The 22088-nt window shown below is 38.9% G+C and overlaps 2 protein-coding genes across 3 annotated transcripts in view; one reads left to right on the top strand and one right to left on the bottom strand.

Annotated features, from left to right (window-relative positions):
- Nucleotides 1–1831: 1831 nt before the first annotated feature.
- On the bottom strand, nucleotides 1832–4361 carry MPLKIP (M-phase specific PLK1 interacting protein). The gene is made up of 2 exons (XM_068550342.1): nucleotides 3663–4361; nucleotides 1832–2623 (listed from the first exon to the last, which is right to left on the bottom strand). The coding sequence occupies exons 1-2, from the start codon at nucleotides 3999–4001 to the stop codon at nucleotides 2423–2425; spliced, it is 540 nt and encodes a 179-aa protein (XP_068406443.1). The 5' UTR covers nucleotides 4002–4361; the 3' UTR covers nucleotides 1832–2422.
- A 31-nt stretch (nucleotides 4362–4392) lies between these two features.
- SUGCT (succinyl-CoA:glutarate-CoA transferase) overlaps nucleotides 4393–22088 on the top strand; it is a 679336-nt gene continuing 661640 nt past the window's right edge. Inside the window, exons 1-5 of one of the 2 annotated variants that reach the window (XM_068550340.1) lie at nucleotides 4393–4583; nucleotides 16404–16455; nucleotides 17123–17196; nucleotides 20999–21084; nucleotides 21968–22018. In XM_068550340.1, the coding sequence (XP_068406441.1) occupies nucleotides 4484–4583; nucleotides 16404–16455; nucleotides 17123–17196; nucleotides 20999–21084; nucleotides 21968–22018 (363 nt within the window). In that variant the 5' untranslated portion in view covers nucleotides 4393–4483. Of the gene's footprint in view, nucleotides 4584–6182; nucleotides 6262–16403; nucleotides 16456–17122; nucleotides 17197–20998; nucleotides 21085–21967; nucleotides 22019–22088 lie in introns of those variants that run through there. The other variant, XM_068550339.1, reaches the window with a different exon arrangement.

The following is a 22088-nucleotide window of genomic DNA, read 5'->3' as shown; positions in this document are numbered from 1 at the left end:
TACTCTTAAAGCTATCTTTGCCTTTATAGTTAAATACTCCCAGAAGTATAAACACCCGTGTTTGAAAACCCAGCTATAGATTACACTTCCATGAATATTTAAGATGCATACTTAACTATAAATTTCCCTAACAGTTATTTAGCGTCTCTGCGGAGGTAAAAATGTGTATTCTGGAACAATTAAAAAAATCATTTTTCATTTAAAAGAATGATCAATTCCTTTCACTCAGCTAAACAAAAATGGGCTAGTAATATAAACAAACCAATATCAATGTCGAAAGACCTTTGATAACTATATACACTACCAACCAGAGCAATAAAGCAATGTATCGTTCCTAAGGACAAAAATGTTTCTCTTAAAATCAGAAAGGTCAGACCTCTGGAAGATGTTGGTAACTTGGCAGAAGAGAAATTTTACATTTAGTTGTTTAACATTACACTTATAAAGTAGTAAAATAAAATGCACATAAGCCATTAGAACAATTATAATTTGAAGTTTTCCAAATATGATACGAATACATTAGCATAAAACCTTTCTTGACTTCCTTTTTTATTTTTGCCAATAATCCAGTGATCTCCAAGCAATGGCTTAATAATTATTTCTAAATGTCACTTTCTAGAGATAATATTTCTTACCTACGAAGTTCAATAAAAGGTATGCAAAAGTATTCTACTTGCTCTAATTTTCATCATACATCATGACCTCAAATTATCTAGAAAGACAAGATGTTCGAAAATAAGGACATTCCCTTTAAAACACTGGGGGAAAAATTACTATTCTCTTTATACATAGGAGATAAAGGCAGAGCAATATAGTAGTTAGAATGTCTGCATCCACTCACCAAATATTTATTAAGCACCTACTGTTTTCCAGGCATCATTCTAAGAGCTGAGGATATAGGGGTGAGAAAGTAACAGCTACCATTTAGAGTGCTTACTATGTGCCAGGCTCTGGCCTAAGAGTTTTCACACATGTAAACCCATTTAATCCTCAAACACAACACCTCTATGACATGGGTACTGTTAATTTTTTCATTTTACATACAAGAAAATTGAGGCACAGAGAAGTTAAATAATTCACCAAGCTAGCAACTGGTAGTAGTAGTCCTGGGTGTCATGGAGCTTTTATTAATCTAAAATCCTTCCCTTCTCATTTTCTGTTTTGCCTCTGTGAAAAGACCTAACATGCAACTAGAAGTGGTTATGGCTCAAATAGGTGGTGTAACCTTTTCACTTTTAAAGCTTTCTTTCTGGGAATGTTTAAACAAAATTTCAGCTATACTTTCATCATATATTGTGACCCCAAAATATCTAAAAGGCCTGAATGTTATAAGACTTGATTTTGTTTAAATAGTTGGGGAAAATGAAAATCCCCAATATTTTCATTTTTCTCCCCATTACTGTAGGTATAGGTAAGTAGCATTCCTTCCTTTGGAAAGCCTTTCTTTAATCCAGGGAGGCCTGGTGGGGCTGAAGACCATGGGACCCTGCCTCATTGTAGGGGTGAATCCATGCCAAGCTAATCATGCCACACTGCCTTGATCATAGTTATTGGATCAAGACTATAAAATATGACCTAAGCATGGCCAATCTGTCTTCACTGAGATTGACAGAGCTGGGAAATGTTCTCTTCACAATGGAAGTGATTTAAGACTGCTGGTAGCCATCTTCCTGGGCCTCAAGAGAAAATGACTCCACAATACTGAGAGATGTGTAGTAGAGAAATTCAGACGCAGAATTCTTTAATATAGCTATGCAAGAAATAGGTCTATCCTTGTCCTCTGCAGTTAAATGAGTATAAAGGGTATGAATACTTTTTTTATTTAAGCTTAAGTGGGTTTCTGTAACGTTCAATCAAGTTTCAATGCATTTTTACAAAAGCATTACATAAAATATGCATGTAGAACAATGGTTATAATATGAATAGAAATCTCCTTTATTCTTTTCCTTTACCCCCTTTCCCTATGAACAAATATAGAACTGTCTACAGGACAAAGGACAGTCTATTTCATTTTCAAAAGTAGTATGCAAAATATATACTTACAAATTCTAACTATGTGATTACAAAGCATTATTTTAATAATTCTTTGGCCTATGACAAAAGCACAATATAGCTAGAAAGACAAAATGTTTTATTTTGAAACATTGGAAAAACATTAAAAGACAAATGTCCATTATTTAACCAAGAATGTTAAGTATTTGGAAACTGTCAATATTCTAAAATTGGTAGGCACTTCCAGAGAGCTAAATATTACAAATTATCCTACCGTATGTCTTCTCTAACACCAAAAATACTTGATATGATGAAGGAAGACACAACTAATTATTCAAAGTCACCATGTTAGGGTTCAACTTAATTACAAGCAAAAGTTTTGTCCAAGATGTTCCTGACAAATGAAGCTTCCAGTTGAATTTCAGAAATGTTAACAAAAGTATCTTCCTTTTTTGCCTGTGAATGTTTGCGTATTGCTGTATTGTTGGCTTATATCCACTACAGATACTGGTTCTAGGCCAGCCCAAGGGTCTTCAAGCATTGAAGGCTTGAAATAACTTTCCAACTCATTAGACATTCTCTTTTCTCTACCACGCCCTGATCCAAATGGTGTAGATGTCCTTGGAGAACCCTTTAGAAAAGAAATCATCAGTTAAAAAGACATTTAGTAGAGGTAACTGGTACTTTCTCTTTAGAGGCTAGGGGGGAATCACACTGCTAGTTAAAAGTTGTGTCTTGAACCCAAATATGTTCACTTGCAAAGTCCATGCTTCCTTTAATCTAGTGTTTTAAAAAAGTATTTAAACCTATTTGATACGCTAATTTATTGATAATGTTATGCCCACTGTCACCTCAAATTCTTTTGGGTTTCTAATGTAGTAACTTTCCCAAACTATAAACTGGTGATGAAGTAAGAAATTACTTGTACTGTAGTTTTCCCTCAGTATTTCCCTATTGCTTCTAGAAGCAAATTAAACCTTTTTTTTTTTTTTTTTAACCCTACAGCTTCAAAATTTCTAGAACCCTCCCATCTCATTAGCTCCACACTCAAAGGGATGGGTTTGGTTTAGCATAAGTTGGAAAACTACCAAGCATATTTAAGATGTAAACCACAGAATCCTAGACATACCAGAAAGAAGCCTTAGAGCAGAAGCCAATGTAGTTGAAAAACTAAGGGCAAAAGGAAAAAAAAAAAAAGAAAAGAAAAAAAAGGGAAAAGGTGCCAGCAACAGCAGAAGAAAAAAAAAAAAAAAAAAGGGAAAAGGTGCCATCAGTAGGAAGGTGGCACTAGCCTGTAACCCTAGAGATGAGCTCTATGCTGGGGATTCATTCGCTTTTTTTCCTCCTTGGAGACTGGGGACTCAGAAAAATTTACTGCAACGAACTGGCCAGGCCCCTGACGAAGGAGAGGGAAGTAGGGAAATCTCTGTTTGAGCGGCAGTGTACTGGCTAAAAGGAGGACTATAGAAACAAAGTACAGCTCTGCAACTTTTTAGAGCATTCTAAAGAAAGTTATACTTAACTTCTCTGAGCCTCAGTTTATTCATCTGCGACATGGGGCTAACGATAGTATTTCACTTCATAGAGGATTCAAAATAATCCACGCAAAGGGACTATTAGTACCATGCCTGCCATACAGTAAGAGCTCGGCAAACGCTGGCTATTATTACCTGGGGGTGGGTCTGCTGCTGCCCTGGGGAGTAGCCGAATTGCTGCTGGGACCCCGCGGGGGACTTGGAGTAGTTGCCAGGGTAGCCGCCAGGGGACGGAGACCCGAACCGGCCCCCAGGGAAGCTGCCGCCGTGTCGCGGAGAGTGGCTGCTCCCGTAGGGCCTAGACCTGGGCCCGTACGGCGGCGTGTGGTGTGGACTCCCGTACCCGTCCCGCGGGGATGGCGGCCGCGCTCCGCCTCCGCCCGGGGTACCCCGGAAGCTGCTCCCGCTACCCCAACCTCCTACACCCGGGCCGGGGCAAGGAGGAGTCGGGGGTCGGAAATTCTGTCGGTGCATCTCAGGAGACGAAGACGAGAACCTCACTGGTACGTTCTCCCGCCGGAACTGTCGCGACAACCGTTCAGAGACACTTGGTGGTCCTTCACCAAAACAGTCCTCCGCCCGCCAGCACCATAGAGCACATTGGTTCCGGCATCACAAAGGTTCCTCTGGGGCGGCGGGATAAGTAGGTTATCGAATTGGGTACAGATTCAGCTGATTTCAGTGAAGGAAGGAGGAAGAAAAAGGATAGAGGAAAGGGCGAATCCCGGGCCCCAGCAATGGCCTTTGCAGTCCCGCGGGTTGGCACTGACCGACGGACTCGACGCCTGCCGAGCGGATGAGGGGCGGGGGGCCCGGAGCGCTGGGCAGGGCAGGGCCCCTCCCACCTGGCGGGGGGCGGGGACCCAGGTGTCCGCGGGCGCCCCCAGTGGCTGCGGGTCGCGCGCGCGCTTCGTTCTCCACTCACGGGGGGAGCGAGGATTTCAGAGGGGTACGCGATGCTGGCGACGCTGGCGAGGGTCGCGGCTCTGCGGAGAACCGGCCTTCTCTCCCGCCGGGGCGGCGGGAGGGGGCTGTGGACCGGCCGCCTGCAGTCAGGTATCCTCCGAGACTCGGTCCGGGCGGCGAAAGGGACCCCAGCCCCAGCCTCCCCACTCCGGCGGCATCCCAAGGAGAGCGCCGGGCTTTCCAGAAGTATCCGCTGCCCCCGCCGCCCGCCCTTTGGCCTTTCGCGTCTCCCCTTGCCCTGGCTCCGCGGTAGCCCTGTGGTCACCCTGCCCGGCGTCCGGGCCCGGGTCCGGCCCCTGCACGGTCCTACTGGGCGGACTCGCCTCTTTCCCTTACTCCTCCCCCCTCGTCCCCCAAGTTTAAATACCTTGAAAAATGCACCCCCAGCCACATTTCAGGAAGGGTTTCAGACTGCACTTTAAATAACTCGGGGGCGAGGCTCTGCTAGCAGAGGCCGCACTTTACTCCCTTCCTTGTTCTTGTTAAATGCAAGCGGGTAAGCGAGTTGGTTAGGAAGCAGAGAGCCTGATTTTCAAAAGGAGCAACATTTGGCTAAAGCTCTTAAAATAATGATCTTTTCACAGACTTTTGGTTATAAAGAAAAGTGTGATCATTCAAGAATGACCCCTAATGTATAAACCCACCTTTGTACCGAATACCTGCCTCAGAATTTTATTTAGAAGATGAAATTTAGATTTACTCCAGTTTTCTAGAACTTTCTTTACACCCTCCGAATCTGGGAATGATAGTCCACTGTGAGTCTTGACATCATCTTGTAGGAAACAGAATCTTAAAGAATTTTCGGACTCATTTAATCATAGCCTAATGGGTAGCCTGGACCTGTGCTTTTCAGCCTGTGAGCCTTCTTGCAGGTGCCGCTCCGCACTGTCCGTTTGACACGTTCTGTGACGTGGCAAGCCGAAGAATGTGATGTCTTCTCAGCTTCCGTCCTTGATGAATGGAGATACATACACACTTTTCTGTTATTGTTTGTTCTGAGGGAATTCGGTTCATCAGGCTTTTCCTTTAGACACAAGTTGTAGAATCAATCAAGGCAGGATAATGCCATCAAGGCTTTGTGATGTAGTTAAGGCCCGGGGATCCCAGATTATTCACTTTATTATATACTTTTGTCCTGGCCAAAATTTCACCTTTCTGGACATTGTCTTTGGTGCTTAGCTTAATGCCTGGTAATTGGGCTGTCAGATATTTATTGAATGAATGAGTGGGTCACATCATATTGGTCAGTGATTCTCACCTATAATACCCTCTTTAATATCATCAACTAATCTACATTTTGGGGGGAGGGAGCAGAAAAATGAGGGTGGCAGGAATCAAAATTACCTTTGTTAATTTTTAAATAACTGGCAAATGTTTTGCAGAATTGAGTGAAGTACTGTAAGTTGTCATTTTACTTGCCTTACACTTCTGGAATGCTCTTTCCTATAGTGATACACTGCTATCTTCTACACATATGAACTTTCATTAGAAACGGGGGAGGTAGATTTTGACAGGTAGATTGCACATGACAGTGTGCCTGTCATCATGTTTTCAGGTATATATGAGGATTTAGGGAGAGTACATTCTTTATAATTATATGAAAACTCCAGATTCCACTTGGATCACTTCTGAGAATAGACAACTTGCCTTTTCACAGATGAGAAATTGTCCAAGAAAAGTGAAGTGACTTGCTTGAATTCACGTAGCAAATGGATGTGGGACCAGAACTCAGGCTTCTTGAATCCCAGGCAGTTGTCCTTTTTCCTAGGTAAAGAAATATGAATTGACGCTCAGTCCATCCTTTGAAAAATGCAATAGATAAATAAGCATGTAAAATTCTGACAGTGGTACCGCGTAGCATATTATTTTAGGTATTTAGAGATTAGTAGATACAACCTTAGTATTGAACTTTTGTGGATGTAGCTAGAATCTTCCTGAGTATTAACCTGGGAATTGCAGTCTGGCTGCCTGAACTGGTGGGTCTGAGGTCCCCAGATACAGACTTGTGTTGGTTATTTATATGGTGGTGAGTTCAGGGGAAGAGAGATGAAGGAAGTTTTATGTTGCGCTGCCTGGAAATAGAAAAGTGAATTGGGATGATGTATATGAGAGTTTGGTGGCTGCGCCATGAACTAAGTCTGAGTCCTGTGGAGAGAAAAGAGCACGTTAGCATTTTTGTGAGTAACACAGGTATTGTTCCCACAAAAAGAGAATTGCAGCACTCTTCAGGGAAGACCAGCATTAGAAAGCGGGATCCTCAGTAGGCTAGCGCTTTTATTGAAGACACTGCTAGTGGCTAAGTGCTGTCTTCAAGCGGCATTGTACACAGAGGACATCAACAGGCAAAACGTCAAGGAACCTTCTCAGTACCCATGAGTTATGTGGGGAGCCCCCAGATTAATTGGTTGACTTTGTGGTGGTGCATGTTTTATAAGTTTTACATGAATACAAGTAAGAGTATCACTAAGGAAATTTAAGTGTAAGTGAAAATGGGGCCTTGTCTATTTCTATAAGACTGAGGATCTTTATTTGGGTTACCTAAGATTTTTTGGTGTGTCTTTTTTCAGTAGATTAAACAAAATTTTTTTTTTTTTGTAGAGCCTTTATGAGAGCAGGTGGCTTTGTGTTTGAAGCAGGAATTGGGGTCTCATTGCTGCTCCCTCTGTCCCCTACTTTAACTGCCTCCCTGAAAAGACACTTCTGGGGCACTGCTGAGGAATTCCTAGGGCTCTCCAGAAAGGGTTTGAAAGCCATTATTTTAGGTAGCTGTCAGGTATTAATGAGTGCTGCAAAAGTAAATACTTTGGTTAGTCTTACTGCTTATTACCAAGGAGTAAATATTTTCATGTTTCTGCATGGTCAGGGCTTTCTAAGCCAAGGAAACTAGAGCCTGGGTTAAAGGGCAAGCCTTGGAAGTTAAAGGATGACTGAAATGATTGTTAGAGAACTCTCAGGAAGTTTATGTTTATATTTCAAAGGGGTATAAAACTCAGAGCCTTGGAGACATTCCCAAGATTGAGACTGTAAACCCAGGGAAGTTTATCTTTCCCCTTGGAGACATTTATTTACATTCCAAAGGGTTAGAACCCAGGGACCATCCCTTTTTCTTCCAAAGGAGAATTTACTTGCATTAGGAAGATAAGCCTTCTCTGCTTTTATTGGGGGAAGGTGGCTGCTGGGCAGCTATCCCATACAAACTAATAGGTTTATAATCTGGGGGACCTTTCCTGGGGTTCAGTCCTTGTATGTGCACGCCTAGTCCGCCAGCTCTCATTATGACGCCTGTGGCATATTAGGTGTGGGGAAAATGGTGCATTTCTTGATGTAAGTAGTAATAACTCTGATCTCTGCTTCAAAAACCTCATGTTTTTGAATACATATAGATATTAAAAACATATATATATATATATATATATTTTTTTTTTTTGCCATGCCACGCGGCCTATAGAATCTTAGTTCCCTGACCAGGGATCGAACCTGCGCCCCCCTGCGTTGGAAACACAGAGTCTTAACCACTGAACCACCAGGGAAGTCCCCCCAAAAATGTATTTTTTTTTAAACACTTTTATTATTTATTTATTTATGGCTGTGTTGGGTCTTCGTTTCTGTGCGAGGGCTTTCTCTAGTTGTGGCAAGCAGGGGCCACTCTTCATCGCGGTGCCCGGGCCTCTCACTATCGCGGCCTCTCTTGTTGCGGAGCACGGGCTCCAGTCGTGCAGGCTCAGTAGTTGTGGCTCATGGGCCTAGTTGCTCTGCGGCATGTGGGATCTTCCCAGACCAGGGCTCGAACCCGTGTCCCCTGCATTGGCAGGCAGATTCTCAACCACTGCGCCACCAGGGAAGCCCCAAAAGTGTATTTTTGATGATGAAAGCACTTCTTAGGACAGAAGAATGTATTTAATAGTTTCTATGTATAGAAATTTTTGTTCCGATTTTAGTATATGTGCTGCTGAAGGGAGCCCTAGAAATGTTTGTACAGTCATCCCTCGGTATCTGCAGGTGATTGGTTCCAGGAACCCCCTTTGGATACCAAAAACTGAGGGTGCTCAAGTCCCTTACCATATAAAATGGTTTAGTATTTGCATATAACTACACAACCTGTGTATACCTAAAATCATCTCTATATTACTTATAATATCTGATACAATATAAATGATATGTAAATAGTTGACAGTACGGTGCAACTCTATGTAAATAGTTGTGGGAGGTGCAGCATATTCAAATCGTGCTTTTTGGAATTTCTTGGCATTTTTTTCTCCCAAATATTTTCGGTACGCTGCTGGTTGAGTCTGCAGTTGGGGAACCCACAGATATAGAGGGCCTACTGTATGTATACTTAGAGCATAAACTTTATCTTAATATTTCCTGAAGCCTTTCAGGTTACCTCAGTTTTCCTTATATACCTTCTGTTGTCAGCTGTTCCATGTTGAAGACTGTCAGTCGTAGAAAAGTAAAGGCATCTCTGAGATTGATTAGCTCATTTACTGGTAAGGTGAGGCCTGCCTTGAATGCAGTAGACCACTTAACTATCACGTAGTGTTCTCATTGATAAAGCAGGTATTAGAAGTAACTTGTTTTTGCCTCTGAGAGCCAAACTGCTGTTAATGATCTTCTTTTCAATTCTAAGCATGTATCCACTGTCCATAGTAGTCAAGCACAGGTGAAAAGTATTATACATGTTTATTTCTTTTGGACTAATATTCTTCACCCATGTATAATGCAAGTGTTAATGCATTAACTCACACTTATAAAAGTTTTCATTGAAAATAATAAAATTGTTGACAGAATACTTTGACATGAAGAAGAATGTAAGAGTATGATTATTCTTTTCCAGACACAAATGTTTGTTTTAAAAGGAGTAAGTAAAATTTTAATGTCGCTAGAATTGGTATCTTTGTATTTTTCCAATTGTAAAAACAATACGTACCTTTTGTAGAAAACCTGAAATGTTTAGCAAAATAGAAGGCAAGAAAAAATATTAGTCTCTTATCTAAGAAGCAAATACTCAACATATGAATAGAAAAAAATAAACCTCACATACTTTAAAACTTTAAATCGGAAAATAAAAGCTTTTTAAAAGGGAAAACCAACTATACATGAGTATTTATATAATGTGGGGTTGGAAAAACATGATACCTGTACAGAAAAGGGTTAACATAGCAGGCCTCAGGCTGCTGTCTTTAGAAGGACCTTCTTACAAGTGTGGCCCTTATTTGGCATCTGGGAACTTGGCACTCGAACTGCTCCCTAATTAATAAGGGTGCTTAGATGATTTGTACAATCAGTGTGATTTATGGATTTATGGTGAGCACCTGATTTTCTTCTGGGAGTCCAGAATTTTGGTGCATGCTGAGCAGAGAGTGCCTATGTGAAAAGCCCTCAATAAAACCTTTGGATTCTGGGTCCGTAATAGACTTCCCTGAGCAGAAACATTGCACATGTTACTGAATTTTTTTGTTGCTGGAGAAAGAAGCAACAAAAGAAGCTTGGCATGGCCCCTCGTGGGAGGGAGAGAACATAAGAAGCCTGTGCATGGATTTTTCCAGACTCTGCTCGTCTTTTTCACTGACTGACTGGGTCATATATCATTTTGCTGTAATAAACCTTTAGTCATGAATACAGCTATGTACTGAGTCTTTTTAGCAACTCACTGAAGGTGTGGGTAGTCTGAAGGAACCCTGAAACAATAGCAAAGGCAGAAAATAAAAGAAATGATTTTTTGCAAAGTGAAATTCCAAAACCATCCAAAAAACCAAACAGCAGATAAAGAAAAATTACTTTTGCTAATTATGACTCATAAAAGGTTAATATTCTTACTACACGAAGAATCCATACAAATCAATAAGAAGAAAGATAAACATGCCTGTAGACATATGGGCCAACAAGAAGAATAGATTATTTTTAAGAGAAGAAAAAGAGCAAGTATTAAAAACAATGTAACTTCAGAGGTCATTAAATAAATGCAAATTAAAATGGTAGTAGCATGCAAATTTTTAACTGTTAAATTTACAACAAACAAGTAAACAGTATGCTCCCCAAACCAAGTGACCATATGCAGGGTTATGGAAGATGGTGGAGAGCACTGTTTCCGTATACTGCTGGTGCCAGTATACGTTAGTACTGCCTTTCTGGTGGACAGTGTGATGAAATGTATGAAAAGTTTGAAAGAGTTTATAGCATGAACTTGGCTAGGTCACCTTAAGACCTTCCTCTGTCCTTGGAAGCATGCTCCTCATTCTCCTTGCTCCATCCCCCAAAACTCTAAAAGCCTTAGAGAATAATTTTTTTTTAAATTTATTTGTTTATTTATTTTTGGCTGTATTGGGTCTTCGTTGCTGCACATGGGCTTTCTCTAGTTGCGGCGAGTGGGGGCTACTCTTCGTTGCGGTGCGTGGGCTTCTCATTGCGGTGGCTTCTCTTGCTGCAGAGCACGGGCTCTAGGTGCATGGGCTTCAGTAGTTGTGGCTTGCTGGCTCAGTAGTTGTGGCTCTAGAGCGCAGGCTCAGTAGTTGTTGCACACGGGCTTAGTTGCTCCGTGACATGTGGGATCTTCCCGGCCCAGGGATCGAACCCGTGTCCCCTGCATTCGCAGGTGGATTCTTAACCACTGCGCCACGAGGGAAGTCCCTTAGAGAATAATTTTTATCTTTACTCCTTAAAGAGAAGTTCCTGGGAGGGTTCTGTAGCCCTTCGCAGAAAGCATCCTAAATTCCCTCTAGACATCTCCTGCTCGTCAGAATTACCCATTGGAAGCTGTTGAAAACAAATCATGGGCTTATTTCTTTATTGTTTTTGGCCCTGCCATGTGGCATGTGAGATCTTAGTTCCCCCACCGGGGATTGAACCTGTGCCTCCTGCAGTGGAAGCGCGGAGTCTTAAATCACTGGACCGCCAGGGAAGTCCCGAAAACAAAAATCAAATCATAAGACATTTTTTCTCACATGTGTATCCGTCCACACACTTCTTCCAGGCTGTCCCTTCTCTTCCCTTCTGTTTCTCCTCTGTTTATCTGCAGTGGGTCTGTAAAATCGGGTTCCCTACCTTTTTTGTGTCAAAAGAGGCTCATCACATTCACAGTCTAGCACTGTGCCCCACCTCCACCCTCCCACGCCTTGCATGCACACATTTTCTTCTTTGCCATGATAATTATCATTTCCCTCAAGTACCTGTGATGGTGTTTTGCTGGTTGTCCCCTGGAAGGGATGCCTTTTCCTAGTTGGCACAAAGGTCTTGCCTTCGCTCAGTCTTTTCCGGGAGGAGAGCCACCACACCAACCCGGAGAAGTTCCAGGGGCTTCTCGGGTTTGTGGGCATTCATATTTGGTAATTCATTGCGATCATTTGCTCCATGAGTTCCTGGTTGAGCCACTTCTTATCCTCTGAGTAGTTCACTTCAGCCTGGCCCATTAAAGAGGCCTGAACACTGAAGTTTTTTTCTCTGGCTTCCTGACTTCTGGTTGTGAATCCTACAACTATAAATTGATTTATAAAGTCTATAAGGTGGTGCTGTTTTCCACCTTTCCATGTGCCAGTCTATAGCAGTGGTCTTTCTCCTAAATGACTTTTGAAAGGCAATTCATTGCATATATTTAAGTTCATATTTAAAAGTTTTTATCACAAGTAAATTTTACAAGCACTAAGGTGAGGGTAAGAGCTGTAATGTGTAAGGAATATGTTTTCCTTCTGCCCAGTGGGAGAAGGCTTATCATGAAGGCTTATTCGTAGGCCTTATTTGATCAATTTTAGGAAAAAATACGTATGAAAGTTGAAGACCTGGAAATTGATTTCTTTAAAATGATTCATTTCTTACAAAAGTCTTCACATATCTCAGTTTGAAAACTGCTGCTAACAGTGAAACAACCTACCCCTGAAATGGACTTTCCAGTTGTGGGCTTTGATGCTCTACAATCGCTTAGAGGGTACCATTTTTTTCTCCTCCAATGCTTGGTTTCTTCATTGGTCAGGATAGGCTAGATGGGGTGGTGGTACAAATTAGCCCACAATCTCAGTGGCTTAATACAATAAAACACCTTTCTTGCACATATAGCTACACTATTTGAAAATTGTAGCTTCCAGGGTCACTGCGGCAGGAGTATAGAAGCCTGGAGGATTTCGTGGGATGTTTTTAAGGATCAGGGCTGGAATTAGCTTATGTTTCATTGGCCAGGCCCCCGGCGTTTGGGCCCAACCTAATTGCAAGAGAAGCTGGGAAATGTAGAAGAGCAGAGCGATTTGGGATTAGCACTGATTTGTCCTTTGGTTGTGGGCATGCTTTACCTATCATTCAAAAACCCTTTATCTGGTCTTTTCCCACTGTTCTTCCTGTAAATTTCTCAAGTTTTCATTAAAATAGTAGCATCCAACAGTTCAAAAACCTGTTTGATTGCAAATCCCATAGTAATAGCCAAGTCCTTGCAGGAGAAGGGCAATTCTCAAGAAACTGAGTGTCAATGGAAGGTGAATTATAAATTATTATAAGTTACTATCCATCTAGCTGTTGTTCACTGATTGTCTCTAAATGATGTAATTGCCTCGTAACTTTGGCATCACTTCCACAGTACCTTTTTACAACTCAGAACTTTTAGGTTCCCTGGAATGTTTTCCAGTGGATTCTAATTTTCCAAGTACTCTAAATTCCTAAAATTACCTGCCAAATTATACTATTAGGAACAGAGCTTCTTTCAAGACTTTTAACCTGTGCTAGAAAGAAAATATCCTGCTAACTATTCTAAATAAAGCTTTGAAGAGATATCCATCTACTATCTCACTCCTAAGTTCTGGTAGTCAAGTTCTCTGTAAAATATCAAATTAAGAAATCATTTCGGTGTATATCACATGTTGTATTTCATAGTGATATTCGATCAGTTTGTTTTATGACGACTTTTTTTTTTCGTAATGTCTCAGTAGTTGACTAGTACAGTGGGGGAGGGATGCCATGATTGCTGTCCTACAGATGAGCCACTTGTGTGGGCATCTGTCAATTGTATCTACTCTGGTGCTGCTCAAGTTTATTTGTGTCGTGGAAACCTTAGGGCCAAATACCATGGGAGTTCCTAGAAGCAGCTCTGACAAGCATAGATTTGATGGCAGCTTCATTATAGTTATACTGCTTTGCATGGTTACTCAGCTGTGATCATCATAATAGCTTTCCATCCTAGAGGCCAGATAAGTTAGAGCGATATACAAGCTGCTCAATATATCTTAACAAATTACGTTATAATAGATGCTCTTTTCAACTGTTTTTTTCCCCTGTAATCAGCCTATTCTGGTCTTTCACAAACAGGCAAAATATGGCTGTAGATATCTTTTTAAAGTATAGCATATTGAGAATCATATATGTTATTTTCTGTTCTTTGAAATAATCATGAGTCATGTGTTTTTCTTTTGTTTTCAAATCTGGATTATCTACTTTAATAGGTATTGTGACTGTATAATACAATGATGACGATGATGTTAACAACAATTGTTGATTTTTAATGAGCATTTACCATGTGCCAGGAAGTGTACTAAGCACTTTACATATAACATTTCATTTAATCCTTGCAAACTCTATGATATAGGTGTTTCAGATGAGGAAACTGAAGCTCAGAGAAGTGAAGTTACCTTGGTCAAGGTCACTAGGGTAGTAAGTAGTGAAGCAGAGAATTAAATCCAGTCAGTCTCCAGGGTTTATGCTCTTAACTGTTTAAAACTCATTAATTGATTTTGACTTAAATGTGCTCTAGAAGTCCTTTCTGGTTATCTTCTCAGATAATACAAGTAAAATTCTATTGCCTGATGTTACATTAATTCATTTGAAAAGTTTTGTGTCATTAAACAAAATTTATTATGGTTGTGAGATGATATTGGTAGAGAAATATAGACTTCTCTTTATAGATTTATAATGAAATGAGATTTATGGGTTGAAGAGACCTCTAAATATATTTCCTGCATCATTTGAAATAAAACAAGGGCCCCGGAAGAGATGAGTACATAAGACCAGTAGTTTTGGAGTCTTATGTAACATAAAGAATTACTTGTCCATTCATTCCTAATGATGTCAAAATATCTTCTCACATTTGAGGTCTTTTTCTATGTTTTATTTTCTCTAAAATATCTTGTTTTCTCTCTCATTTTGTTCTTTTATGTTTTCACTTTTTGATTTTCCTTTGTCTTTTTTTTTTTGCTGATTATACACTTAATCACAATTAAGCAAAATTACAGAAATAAATAACTTAGCTAGTGAAAGTTCTCCATAAATTCTTACCCCAAGATTTAGCCACCAGTAGAATTTTATGAATGCTCCTAGAAATACCAACATGTATTATTAATATTATTATGTATCTTTACAAATATAGGATCATATTATACATTCTCTTCTACAACTTGATTTATTTTTTAACTTAGGAATATATCTTGGTGAACTTTACATGTCAGGGTATGTAAATGTGTCATTTTTCTTAACGTTGGCACGGTATTTTTTTATATGGATGTGCCGGTGCTTATTTAACATTTCACCTGTTGGTGGATTTTTGCACTGTTTTGAATATTTTGCTTCAGTATTAAAAACAGTGAGGCAGGGGAAGGGGTAGTTAGGGAGTTTGGGATTGACATGTACACACTGTAATATTTAAAATGGATAACCAACAAGGACCTACTGTAGAGCACAGGGAACTCTGCTCAATATTATGTAACAACCTAAATGGGAAAAGAATATGAAAAAGAATAGATACATGTATATGTGTAACTCAGTCACTTTGCTGTATACCTGAAACTATTACAACATTGTTAATCAACTATACTCCAATATAAGATAAAAAGTTAAAAAAGAAAAAAAAAAAGTTAAAAAAGATAAAAGCAGTGAGGCAATTCACAATAGAAGATGTATGAATGGCCTATTATTACATGAAAAGATTTTCAACAGCATTAGTCATCAGGGAAATGCAAGTTAAAACCACAGAGAAGCATCATATACCCATTAGAATGGCTAACCTTAGAAAGATGAACAATACCTAGTGTTGTGAGGATGTGGAGTTTCTAGAACTTGCACTGTTGTACGAACACTTTGGAAGTCTGTTTGGCAGTTTCTTAGAAAGTTAAGCATAAACTTACCATATTGCCCAGCCATTCCACTAGGTATTTACTCAGGAGAAGTGAAAACATGTCCACACACGGACTTGTACACAAATGTTCACAGTCGCTTGATCCACTGTAACCTAAAACTGGGACCAACTCAGTGTCCATCAACAGCTGAATGGATAAACAAAGGTGGAATATCCATAGAGTAGGATACTACTCATAAAAATGCAACAACATGGATGAGTCTCAGTATCATAATGCTGAATGAAAGAAGCCAGACAAAAAAGGGTACATAGTGTATGATTTCATTTCTGTAAAATTCTAGAAAATGCAAACTAAAATGACAGAAAGCAGATCAATGGTTGCCTGAGGTTGGGGATGGAGGGAGAGGTAGTTTGCAAAGGGCAGGAGGAAACTCTCAGGTAATGGAAAGTTCTGTTTCTCAATTGTGGGTTTGGACAAATGTGTAATGACATGTATCCATCATTATAGTATCATACAGAGTATTTTCAGTGTTCTAAAAATCCTCTTTGCTCAGCCTATTCACCCCCTCCCCCCATTTTTAAATTTTTCATTAGTTTGTCCCACTTTTAAATTTTTCATTAGACAAACTATCTTAAGTGTAGCTTTGGACTTTATTAAATCGGGAATAATCTGGTATTAGAGGCTTTAATTTTTACAGATTGATTTAGTTGGACTGGGTCAAGGTTTCTGTGTTATATATAAAGCAGAAATGTGAAGGAAAATTTATTTATTTATTTGGTAGTAATAGATATTACTAAGAATGTGAAGAATTCTGCATTATTCCTTCCGACAATTAGTAGTCAATTTAAGTATTTTCTGTCTTTGCCAGATACTGACAATATGAAGCCATTGGAGGGTGTAAGAATTCTGGATCTAACAAGGTTTGTATTGGTTTATCTGTGTTTTGGTGATTGAATTTTCCCCCTTCTTTAAAAAGACATTCATTTCTTGGATTATAAGAGGGTGTTTATAAGCTTATCATTGACATTTTGGAAAGAAAAACCAAGAAAATTTCCTGTAATTTCATCATTCTGTGAGACAATTAGTATAATACTTATACATTTCTTTCCAATCTGCATATTTATATATAACTTTTGAAAATAAAAATTGGAACCATATTGAAATTACAGGTTTATCCACATTTTAAAGATAATGTTATATTTTGAATATTTTCCCATGTCATTCAAAATTCAACAAAAAATGTAAGATATTTTAGTACAGTATATAGTTGTCACATAATTACTTAGTCATCCCCCAGTGTTTTTATATTATAAACGAGACTTCCTTGTACATAAATCTTTTCCTCAGGAAATCTTTCAGTTTCTTCCTTAGGATAGAATTCTGGAAGTAGAATTACTGCATCAAAGGGAATATACTTTTTAAAGCTCTTGATACATATGGCCAAATCACTTTTTTGAACAGTTTTAACAATTTTAATTCTTACTCACATTATATGAGCTTGTCTGTGTTGATGGACTATTAAGAAAAGAATTAATTTAAAAATCTTAACGTTGGTAATGAATTTATCTATCATTGTTAACATTGTAGAGTACTGGCGGGACCTTTTGCTACTATGAATTTAGGAGATCTTGGAGCAGAAGTTATAAAAGTGGAAAGACCAGGTAAAACTACTGCTCTCTTTAAAACATAGAAACAAGCTAATAAATATTTTTAATAGTTCTTTAAATGTCCATGTACCTGTATGTGGGATGAGGAGAGAATTGAAATGAAGAGATTATTTCCCCTTCTCCTTTCTTTATTTTCCTCTGAACCTATACTAATATTAGATCTCTTTCTACTCTTTATACGTGCCAAGGGCTAAGGCCCGAGCCAGGTCCTTCACACGCACATGGAAGCGTCTGGTAGAAACTGACATGCAACACGTAAATAATGATGGTGCTAATAACAACAGTTAGTGCCAGGCACAATTCTGAGCACGTTGCCTGTATTAATTTGTTCAATCTTTACAACAACCTGTGAGCTGTTACTATTCCTAGATTATAAATAAGAAGCCAGAGACACAGAGAGGTCAAGGGATTTGTCCATGGTCACACAGCTAGTAAGGAATATCCAGACACTCAGCTCTGATCCTGGCCCTCCTGAGCCCCACACAAGCCTTGCTGCTGAGACTGAGATTAGAGTGGGCCTGGCCACCTTCCCTCACTGAGGGATGAAGGGAAGGCAAGAAATTAGCATTACTATTTATTCTTCAAGATCCGTTGCTTATGGATCTGGAACAGAATTCCCAAATTAGTGAAAATGGTCTAGCCTTGAATAGTGTGCATGTATCTGTAAGACCCATAAGAGACTAGTTTATAATTACATCAACATATTAATTTACCATAAGTGATTAAACGCCATAAAGTAGAACACATGATCTGGAAGATTCAACTTCCTGCTACATAGATCTTCTTAAGAGGCCAAAGCAGTTAGCAGAAGAGTCTCTGATCAGCATGGGGAATGTTATATATTTTATATTTATCTGGCCCTATGCTTGTCAGGCTCCAGGTGATGGAAGAGCCTGGTGAATCCTGCTTTCCAGAGATAATGCTTCATTTATCCAGTCAGTGATATTTATCGCTTTTGGTCATTGCTGGATACATGCTGAGTAATGTTTACTTTCTAGCTGAACATCTTTTTTTTTTCTTTTACAGGTACCACAAAACTTCTAATTTTCACATTGCTATCCAGTTTTAATACCACATACTTTCTAATTTCAAGCATTGGGTCTTGCATTTCTAGATAGAATAGCCAATCTGATTTCTCTTGCTATTTCAGTTGATCACTAGGTTAAATATTTGTACAGTTGGCCCTTCGTATCCATGGGTTCCGCATTTGTGGATTTAGCCAGCCACAGATTGGGTACTTTTATGATCTGCGGTTGGTTGAATCTGCAGATGCCGTACTGGTGGATATGGAGGGCCAATCATGGGACTTGAACATCTGCCAATTTTGGTGTCCTCAGCGGGTGCTGGAACCAGTCCCTCGTGAATACTGAGGGAATGACTTTATTTTATTAATTTTAGAAATCACTATTCCCTGTTGGCTTAGTCCTGTTTCTCCTTTGTACTTTTTCATTTCCACACTGGGAGACCCTTTCCTTAGTCTAGGCCTTTATTATGTCCCATAGCCATACACTAGGCATCAAGCTTTGTTCCTAGCAGGTGTTCATTGCTCTTTTTCTTACTAATTGGTCTCTCTCTTTTAACCCTTTTGCTCAGTACGTTTTAATGTTCATATTACATATTTTGTTTTTTCAAGATAGTTATTCAACAGATAGGAAGAAAAGTCCCTTGGCAGTATTTTCACATTTCAGTCTCTTTTAGTGGCCACTTCCTCAGTTCTTAAATTAAATTTCTTTGCAGTTTTCTGACTTGGGACTTAGATTATTCTTACTTGAGTAATCAAAGAGCATATCAAGCTTAAGTATATTTTTTTTCTTCTCTTTTTAGTGTCTTTCGGTGGGTGTAAACGCTATGCCTGCAGGGCCAGGCAGGTAACCTAAATGAATGACGTGGGCTGGGCAGCCAGTGATGCTGCTGTTATTCCAGGGCTGTCACCAGGAGGCAGGCATACCCGGCCAGGGATGTTGGTCTTTGTTCACTGCTGCGTCTGCTCTGCAGAGAGCAGTGTTTGTGACATAGTAGGCACCCAATAACTATTTGCTGAATGGATGAATGTGTTGAAATATCATGTAAGAAAGGCAGTCTGAATTTTTATATACTATCTCTAGATTTTGAAATCATGGCAGATATTTAAGAACTTTAAGTTGTGTGTGGGTCGAATAAAACATGACTCTCAAATTGCCAGTTTTACCAGTTTGTGACCTTTAACCTTTATTTCATTTCATGGGCCGTCCGTACTTATCCTATGCTTCCGCGTCTCTTAAACCCAGGTTATACACCAGGACCAGGTGGGGCAGGAAAGCCATGTAGGCGTCCAGTTTAGATTTCTGACATTATTTCCACCCAAGAGATGAATGTAAACATTTAAAATAAGCTGTCTACTTTTAGCCTTATCTTGACATTGCTCTCTTAAAAACAAAATTTTTTTTTTATTTAATGTATTGAGACCTTCAAAAAAATGGAAGTGGCTGGACTCTCTCCTGCCTCTGGGAGGTCCTGTCTGATCTTGAAGATCCAGATTCACACATACATTTTTCCGTGAAGCCTATAACCGGTTTATTACTAGGAGGTTGTCTTTGTGGACTCTTGTAGTTTATTTTTTCCCCTGACGTTTTGAGCATGCTGTTCAGTTTGATACTTACTATTTATTGCTTTGTGTTGTTTATCAGTTCATCCCCAGTTAGAACTAATGCTTCTTTTCTCCTCTGTCCTGTGTTCTCTCTTTCTCTTGTGAGGTTTTTAGTTTTTTGTTTTTAAGTAAAGGAGTCTATTCGTTAGCTTCTGTTTTGTTTTCTAAAAGGCTGTGTCTGTTTATCAGTTTCAGTGGGTAAAGTCTAATGGGCTAATAAATTAATTATATCATTTAAATGAGATTAGAATTTAAACTTTAACCCATATTCACAAATTCTTATTGGGGGGCTAGTAATACTTAGGTAGTGATTAGTTTCTAATATCAATATTTAATCAGAATTTATAAAAAATCTTAATTTAAGTGATACTAATTTGTGCCTATTAATTGTTGATTCACTTTCTGAGCTCCATCTACATTGTTTGCTTTTTGTGCAAAGAAAACTTTTTTTCTGTAACTCGATAGTGTTATCTTTGAATCAAACACAAGTACTTTTCAGAATCATTTGAAGTAGATGTTTAGAGTAAAATACCTTATTTTTGATGCTTTTAAACTTTTGCTTTGAAGCAAGACATTTGAAGCAAGACCTAGACTGCTAAAATTTTATTCTAAATAGAATCTTAAATTATTGACACTTGCTATTCAGTAGCTTATTTTGCTTTTTCTGATTTATTGCTACAGAATTTTAAAAATAGATTTATTTGTCATTGTTTTATACCTAGCCTCAGATATCACTTTATCATAAAGACTTACTTATCATTATCCTGATTTAAATTATATTTAACAAAAATATTTTGTAGACCCAACATTTTGTTTGCACGTTTACTGCTAAAAACACTGAAAGAGCTGACTTGTTTGTTGAAGTAGGAGAGTAATTTTTTTCCCCTTCAGACTTGCCATTTATTAAATCTAAAGACTGCCAGTAGGATATTCTCTTCTGGATTTTGACTTTCAGGGATGGATTTTAGTGAAAGAAGCTATGGGAGGATTTAGTGATTTACATGAACAGGTAAAGAGTTTGGGCAGTTCTAACAAGGTCCCAAGGCCACTTTAGGTTGCTAATTCCACTGATCTTGTTTAGGCATCTGTGAACTTACATATGAGTAAGCCTGTTGATTTGAAATGTCTCATGATGTTTCAAGGTTAAATAGTTCATACTGTTATTTTCAGGAGCTGGTGATGATACACGAACTTGGGGTCCACCTTTTGTGGGGACAGAAAGTACTTATTTTCTCAGTGTTAACCGAAATAAAAAAGTAAGAATATTATCCCCTTTTTGCTTTCTTTGTGTAATTCTCTCTTTTTTAAAAAAAAAATAATTAAGTAATTAATTAATTTTTGGCTGCCTTGGGTCTTCGTTGCTGCACGCGGGCTTTCTCTAGTTGCGGCGAGCAGGGGCTACTCTTCGTTGCGGTGTGCGGGCTTCTCATTGCAGTGGCTTCTCTTGTTGTGGAGCATGGGCTCTAGGCGCACGGGCTCAGTAGTTGTGGCTCAGGGGCTTAGTTGCTCCGCGGCATGTGGGATCTTCCCGGACCAGGGCTTGAACCCGTGTCCCCTGCATTGGCAGGCAGATTGTTAACCACTGCGCCACCAGGGAAGCCCTGTGTAATTCTCTTGTAATAACAAAACTTTTGATATCATTGTGGCTTGTTTATTTCTACCCCTTTTTGTAGATATAAGTAATATTCCCAATAAGGTGAAATTTTATTCCCAATAAGGTGAAATTTTATTTTATTTTATTCATTCACCAGTTACCAAGTAGAAACAGTAGAGCTTTTTATTAATTTTCCTTCTCTACTAACTTAAAACATTTTTTGAGAATTTATAATGGTTTTTAATGGAAATAATTTTATTAAAGTGAGGAATCACTTGATTTGTTACATTTGTTATTCTTTTGGAGATTGCTAATTGCCTACATTTGGTATTATTATTTGAAAAATTTTTACTATAATCCTTGTCATCCTAACATATCCGAATTGCAAATAAAATCAGTAAAAATTATTTAAATGTTTCTTCGTGAAGAAAATGCATTTACTTTAAGAGGAGAAATCTATAATATGAATGGCTCTCTTATTGAACTGTCAGCAATAAGAAAAATTTTTAAGATACTATTTTAATATATATATTTTTAATTTTTAGAGTATAGCTGTTAATATCAAGGATCCAAAAGGGGTGAAAATCATCAAAGAGGTACAGTATGCTCTATAGAAGGCATCTTGTCACCTGGGTTGTAATTAGGGATTTGAATATGAGTAAAAGT

This window comes from Eschrichtius robustus, chromosome 8 (assembly GCF_028021215.1).
Source record: "Eschrichtius robustus isolate mEscRob2 chromosome 8, mEscRob2.pri, whole genome shotgun sequence".
Taxonomy (NCBI): domain Eukaryota; kingdom Metazoa; phylum Chordata; class Mammalia; order Artiodactyla; family Eschrichtiidae; genus Eschrichtius; species Eschrichtius robustus.
The sequence above is the reverse complement of the archived record's forward strand: the minus strand, read 5'-3'. Positions and strand labels throughout refer to the sequence as shown.

What these genes read in the sequence shown, in the direction of transcription:
- MPLKIP (XM_068550342.1), bottom strand. Translation starts at nt 4,001, where the DNA reads ATGCACCGACAGAATTTCCGACCCCCGACTCCTCCTTGCCCCGGCCCG. An exon ending in AGCAGCAGACCCACCCCCAG is followed by an intron (nt 2,624 to 3,662) that starts GTAATAATAGCC and finishes TCTTTTCTAAAG; the next exon opens with GGTTCTCCAAGGACATCTAC.